General features: G+C 33.6%; 3 protein-coding genes across 3 annotated transcripts; all 3 read right to left on the bottom strand.

The window, feature by feature from the left end:
* Positions 1-267: 267 nt before the first annotated feature.
* Positions 268-1,254, bottom strand: LOC141685354 (protein FAR1-RELATED SEQUENCE 5-like). The gene has a single exon (XM_074490461.1). The coding sequence runs from the start codon at positions 1,252-1,254 to the stop codon at positions 268-270; it is 987 nt and encodes a 328-aa protein (XP_074346562.1).
* A 96-nt stretch (positions 1,255-1,350) lies between these two features.
* Positions 1,351-2,496, bottom strand: LOC141685353 (protein FAR1-RELATED SEQUENCE 5-like). The gene has a single exon (XM_074490460.1). It carries the CDS (start codon positions 2,494-2,496, stop codon positions 1,351-1,353), a length of 1,146 nt encoding a protein of 381 aa, XP_074346561.1.
* A 3,032-nt stretch (positions 2,497-5,528) lies between these two features.
* On the bottom strand, positions 5,529-6,835 carry LOC141686825 (acetylserotonin O-methyltransferase-like). Its single transcript, XM_074491905.1, has 2 exons — positions 6,058-6,835; positions 5,529-5,896 (listed from the first exon to the last, which is right to left on the bottom strand). Exons 1-2 carry the CDS (start codon positions 6,823-6,825, stop codon positions 5,594-5,596), a joined length of 1,071 nt encoding a protein of 356 aa, XP_074348006.1. The 5' UTR covers positions 6,826-6,835; the 3' UTR covers positions 5,529-5,593.
* Between the last annotated feature and the right edge of the window lie 429 nt (positions 6,836-7,264).

The raw sequence follows: 7,264 nt of genomic DNA, 5'->3' as shown, positions 1-7,264 counted from the left end.
ATTTATTAATATTTCAAAGTACATGATAAGAAATTACAATCATTTTTTTCCTTTTTTTCCTAATAATCTCGAGGGACAATTTCTTCTATTATGGCCTTCTTCCCTCGCCCCACAAAAACTGCACTTTCGAAATTGTTTATTTGAACTTGACGTCTCGATACCACTTTTGAATCTACCCGCTTTTGGACGTCCTTTTATTTGTGACCTTGGGGGATCTAATAACGGATCATCTTTTTCATCACTTTCATATTCCTCATTTATTTTTTTCTATCTCTCTTCTCCCGGAAAAGACTTAATCACACACTCCTTTTCTCTCTTGATCACGCTCATCAAGTAATTGTACCGCGGAACGGAGCAACTACTAACAACGGACAAACCTTGGAAAGCTTTACACAATCCACTATATCTTGTCGTTTGAGATTCTACAACATTACCAAGCATCCGAGGGGTACACGGTAGAGGTCCCGCAACTTTGTTTCCGTTTATTGTCCACCTCATTGTTACAAGATCTGGCGGTATCATCATCTTTTGTTTGTTAAGGTAACGGATTATGTGTCTACAAATCATCCCGGAATGTTCAAATTTTTTACATGTACAAGAATAACTCCCGTCGATTGAAACCTTCAAGAAAAAATTCCTTCTATTAATCTCCGGCAAGGTGGACTTTTCTACCAAATACATCTTTGAAAGATAATCTCCACAACCTTTCATGCTTTTCACAACAAAAGATTGACTTTTTTGAAGCTCTTTTTGAAATCGCTTAAACATCTCTTTTGTGTATATCTTGGAGGCATGTATCTCCATTGACGAGTTAGAGAATAGTCTCCTTTCCTTGTACTCGGTGTCAAAATCGGCTTGAACCTCCCGTAAATATTGTGAGTCCAAAGCTTTTTGTGAATTCTCAATGAATTCTTTCAAACCGGTCGACGCTTTCACATACTCATCAAAAAATGAATTCATAGACTCGCTCCTTGAGGTGGTAGTCATACCGGCGGCAAAATGTTGTTTCGTGAAAGCAAAAACCCATTGCCGTCTAATTGCATACATATCATTTAGCCAATTATGATTTTCAAGATCATATTTATCTTTCAAGTCCTCCCACCTACCTTCAAATTCCGTTGGTGACAATGACTTGTAGATACATGCATTAAAATCCGTCTTGAACTCCGAGTATTGAGTATACAAAGTAGATAGTTTCTCGGGAAACTTGCTACTAATATGCCACGTATAATATGTATGGTTGGTGTTAGGCATAACCTCGGAAATGGCATTACTTAAAGCGATGTCTTGATCCGTAATAATGGTAATAGGTGGCTTGTTATCGACCGCTTCCAACCAAGTCTTCAAAACTCATCTATAAGTAGTCTCTTTCTCGTCCCTTATAAGTGCAAATCCAAACAAAATATTTTGGTAGTGGTGATTCACTCCCGTAATTGGAATAAAAGGCATGTCATACCTATTAGTCCGATATATCGAGTTGAAAGTCACCACATCTCCAAAATTCTTGTACGCGTTAAGCGAACGAGGATCAACCCACACCAAACCCCTAACCCGATTCTCCTCATCCACATCCACTCGGTAGAAAAAATTGCCATCACTTTGTTTTTGCAAGTCTCGTAACAAAACCAATCCACACTCCGCATCACCGGAATCAAAAACCCGTCTTCGAATGTCACGTATTACATTTCGTACGTCTTGAGCGGAAAAACCAATTTTTTCAATACCACCACACGTCTCACTAAGTAAATTTATCACTTTCGGGGTCTCGATACCCGATTTGTTGAATAACTCAATCAAAGATCGGGTAAACGGATCTATGTTGCGTGATCTTTGCATGAAATTTACCTTATCCGATGTAACCATAGCATGATTGTGCTCTAGGTTGACCTTGATTACTTCCCATTTGTTTGAGCTTACTTTGTGAGCAACACACATACGAGCACGACAACAAGTTCGAGGAATAACATCTCGAGGTCGTTTCCCTTTAGCCCTATCTTCAACTTCCAAGGGTTTTGGGCCCAATCTTCCACCCTTTCGACATATATACAAACGTGACGATATACCACCATTTCTTGAATGCTTATGACTACTTCGAATAATTATCTCGAACCCTATACTTCGACCATAACCTCGATAAAAACTTCCCGCTTCATCCAACGAATCAAACATCATACCAACACAAGGAACTACATCATTCATATTTCCAATAAAATTTTCATCATTAATTTTATCATCATCATCGCCATTAAAAGAATCATTACTATCATCGGAATCACCGTGAACATCGTGATTCTTCCAACCGAAACCGACATCATCATCACTATGCGTTTTTCGCTTCCCCGGATCATTAACTTTATCTTCAATACTATCAACATCTATTACTTCATCATCATTAAAGATTTTACGATAAACCCTCTTTTTTGTGTGGGGGGTAATATAATTAAAATCGTTATGATCACTAGATGAACTTGAATAATCAAATAAATAAGAAGCCATGGATATTGAATACTAACCTTGTTTTTCAGAAGAATAAATTTGAGCAGAATGTTAAGAAGCAGTGAAACAGCAATGTTTCAAAAATACAGACATTTTAAGGTAGGTGTGTGCATTAAATGCACGCTTGCAATGTTTCATTGCGATGGCCGCAATGAAACATTGCGGCACTGTACAAACCCCCAAGCCAACAACTGTAAATATTTGCAGTTTAAAAAAAACTTTACAACGTACCCTAGCAATGTTTCATTGTGGGGGGAAGTGTCCTCCGCAATGAAACATTGCGGTTGGGATGTTTATTTTTGTTATTTTCTTTAAATTTAGAAAATTAATCAAAAAAAATTATAAAAATTGTTTCTAGACTTATTATATTTCATTTAATATGTTAAATGTTATTTTGAAAATATAAATATTTATAAGAGTAACTTAATTATAATATGCAACTATTTTACATAGTTTTGTGAAAATTTTGCATAATAGTTATGTCAAATGATATTTCTTGACGTGTAAGTTGTAAAGTACAAATTTTGACGATCCAACTATATGGATGTTAAAATATAATGATTATATTAATTAAGAAAAATTATTTCTTAAATAAAATGCGGTATTTATATATAGTTTGTTACCAAGAAATGTTTAACATTTTGGGGGCTAAATTATTTTATATTTTTTATAGATAACGAAAATTCGATAAATTTTCATTTTTTTAGTTTTTCACATTTTCAAATTTTAGTATTATATTTATTTATTAAAATTTAAAATTGATAAAATAAATTGGACAAGTACAAGAAAAATAAAACATTAAATAATTTATTTCATTCAAATATAAATGGAGTACATTCAAATATTTTTTCAAAACAAATACATAATAACATTTTATGTCGACGAGAATGATCAAACTTTAACGGTGTTGGAAGAACCGTCTTTATCACCCTTATCGTCGTCTTTCTTTTTCTTCGACTTTTCCGCCTTCGCTTTAGCTTCATTTTCTTTTTTTTTTCTTGCGCTCAAGCGCCATTTGAATACGGCGGAGAGCTATTTTCATGTCTTCTTCTCCTTCGGGCCCGTCGTAAGCCACACCATCTATAATTACCTTATTATTGTCAAAATCGTAGTAGAAAACCATTTTTCGGATATTAGAGAAGATAATGTTGAAGAGAAAATGTAGAATGAAAATAGAGAAGAGAATGTTGAAAAAAAATGAGATGAGGCAGGACTATTTATAGGTGAAAATCTGAATTTTAAAATTCACAAAATTAAATTTGGTACAAAAAAAATTTTGATGAAAAAATTTCATTTGACTGTTGAAATTGCCGCAATGAAGCATTGCGGCGTGTCCAAACTGCCGCATTGTTTCATTGCGGTGTGTCGGTCAAGTTTCTGCTCTATTGACCAGTCAATTCAACTGCTGCAATGTTTCATTGCGGTGTGTCGGTCAAACTTCTGCTCTATTGACCAGTCAATTCTTATTAATATTGGCACAAAAATAAGTTTTGCACAAAAAATAAGTTTGATTGTTGATAAATTTTTTAAACTAAAATAACTCAATTCACTAAAAAGTATAAAATTAATAATATTATTTTTTAAACTAAAATTATTCATACGATAATTTAAAGAAAAAGTACAGAAAAAATTAAATTGATAAATTTATTATTAAAATTGATAATATTTTAATATATTACTACTACTTATATTTAATGTTAACATATTTTAAAAAATTAATTACTGTTGAACATTAATATTATTTTTATACTTATATAAATAAGTTAAATATTAGAATAAGCTAAAGAGAGGGGCAGTTTGAACATTAAAAACTGGGAGTCTAACAAACAATGAAACATTACGGCCCAACAATGAAACATTGCGAATGCACAATGTTTCCTGTGCATGGCGACATCCCGCAATGTTTCATTGCGGAAGTCAAGACCCGCATTGAAACATTGCTTTCCCAGCAATGTTTCATTATTGTGGATTGACTGGCTGTCCCCCAACCCACGTTGGCTACGATAATTTCCCTAATAAATATTAGCAGACACATATAATATAAGTAGACTAGACTGGACTTTTTAACCAGAAATTGGACTTTGCTGAGCCCTAATAATGAATCGGGTCGAATTGTATTCGATTTTTTCTCTTTCCATAAACATGCTTACATAATTTGGAGAGCCCACTATAATATATTTGCCTATTATGTATGCTTGGTATTAATAGGACCCCCCGTTCATTGATCACAATTTATTTCTTTTTTTCTATTTTCTTGAACAAATTATTATTTTTTATTATAAAATAGAAAAAATGTTAATTACTTTTCCTAAATTTTCGTCTTTAACTCAGAATTACCCTCATATTATTCTTTTCAAGTCAAAAAAAAATTTCAAGTCAAATTATCGTAAAAATATTCTCACTTTCTCTTCAAGTCAATTTTATCGAAATTTCGAAATTATAAACCATCCAGATTAGTATAATCTTTGAAAAAAATTAGTGATACTAGATAAAAAAAAATTCAAAATTCAGTGGCAAGTGTCGCATTTGTCCCCGGTTCCGCAACCTATTGCATAACCAAACAATTTTAGATTTATTTTCCGTTAATCGCTTTCATTCATAATTCAGCATTGCCCGCCAGACCAGTGAAGTGTTGTTCATTTAAGACAATTAATGAAAGCAGTGTTACATTATTTAGAACAAATAGAGGCACAAACCAGAAGCATCCCTGGTGTGCCGGTTTGCGAAATTTTAAAATAAGTTATTTATAACTTAAAATTAATAAAAGATTTAAAAGTGATAAACAGATAAATACTTATAAGTTATATAAATGTTTGTTTAATTTTATTTATAACTCAGTTTTTTTAATTTAAATAGACTAAAATAAATAATTTTTAAATATAATTGTCTTAATTCATGACTTTTAAATTAACTTTATATTTATAAATATATATTTAAAAGCTAAAATTAATAAAAAGTGAAAAATAAAAAAAAAATTGAGAAAAAGTACTGCATTAGTAACATTAAACTTAGCTGTAAATTCAAGGTGTACAAACAGTTCAAAATAAGGACGTGCTAGTATAAGCAGAGAGGCGCATGATCTTATTTTAATTTCCATCTAAGGAAAAGCCTCAATAACAGATGATACAGCCTGAATGTTCTTAATAGTGTGCCTGGTAAAGCCAGCCTCATGCAGAACATAAGCCCATTCCTCTGCAGTCCTTTCCTTGCCCTTGCTAGTGTGTGCCAACATCACCATGTCTAACATCAACCCCACATCCTTAAGCTTGTCTCCTTTCTTGTCTTCGATCACCGCCTCGATAATAATCACTTTCCCAGCTGTGCCATATTCCGAGATTGCTTCTCTACAGTTCTTCAGGATCTGGATGCACTCATCATCGTTCCAGTCGTGCAATACCCACTGCATTTAGTAAAAATCAAGCATGTACACTCTTTTTTTTTTGGTCAAGACTTATTTAATTATGATCTAACTTTGAACTTATGGCATAATAATTCGCAAAATTAAATCATACTCATGAGGATTCAGGACAACCTAACTGTCAAAAAATCAAGTGTACTAACTTTGATGAAAATAGCATTGGCTTTAGGGACACTGACAAACATATCTCCTCCAACATGCTCAATGCCTTCATATTCTGGTGCAACAGACAGCACATGAGGAACATCAAAGTTGATTCCGCGAATCCACGGACATGCTTTGATCAGTATGCCTAGTGCAGTTCCATTACCACCTCCAACATCCACCATGGAGCTTAGTCCATTGAACACCTCAGGACATCCTTCAAGTATTGCAGGAACTGTTGATCTAGTATCACAAGCCATTGCTTCATCAATAAACTTGCTATGACCGGGATTTTCAACTGCATACTGCCACACATTCTTGCCATGAGCACGAACAAATGCTGATGTTCCGTCATCCAGCACCTGGGCACTTAGAAAATGCCATGGAGCTAACATAACAGAGCTACTTTCAAACAACAAGAGAGTAGCCAAGCTATTATTGCCATCTTTTATCAAAAGACGAGACAACGGGGTTTGAACATACCCCATGGTGCCTTGGTCTGTGATGGTCTCCTTAAATATACCTCGGTTGAGCAAGAACCTCATGATCCGATAAAGGGCTGGTGATGAACAAGAAAGAGCTGAAGATAGCTGAGAAAGTGTCATAGGATCACCATGTTTTTCGAGGATTTCAGGTATGGCAAGCTCAATAGCACACTTGACTAAAGCCATTTCGGTAAAACCAAACACAAACCTCCATATATCAATTTGTGCTTGAGCTGTTTCATCATTTCCATATGTTGCTTCACTTTTTATTATTCCTGCCATTATTCTTTCAAGAAATGAAGCAGGGAAATGATAATTTAGTAATTAGGGTCTGGAAATTACTTAAGCTTCAGCTCATTTTATAAGTGAACTGCATGATGTTTCGAGCATATTACCCCAGCCCAATAACGGGGAAAATAATGAATTTATATATAAAAAGAATATAATTGATACTCACCCAGTCCCCTGCTTTGCCTCTCATCTTTGACCAATTTTAATTAACAAATATAAAGTATAGTATTATATTTCTAATCAATATAAATTTATCATAAGCAATTTTAGTTAAACTTTTATAAGAAGTAAGAATTCCTAGATAAAATAAAAGATAAAAAAAATCAGTAAGGTATATGAGTACTCACTAGACACGTACTCAAGAGTATTAAGTCCATAAATATAAACAATGAATTTTAGTTGCAGTCCCATATAAAAATCGGTCGATTTT

The sequence above is a fragment of the Apium graveolens genome, chromosome 9, assembly GCF_009905375.1.
Source record: "Apium graveolens cultivar Ventura chromosome 9, ASM990537v1, whole genome shotgun sequence".
Taxonomy (NCBI): domain Eukaryota; kingdom Viridiplantae; phylum Streptophyta; class Magnoliopsida; order Apiales; family Apiaceae; genus Apium; species Apium graveolens.
The sequence above is the reverse complement of the archived record's forward strand: the minus strand, read 5'-3'. Positions and strand labels throughout refer to the sequence as shown.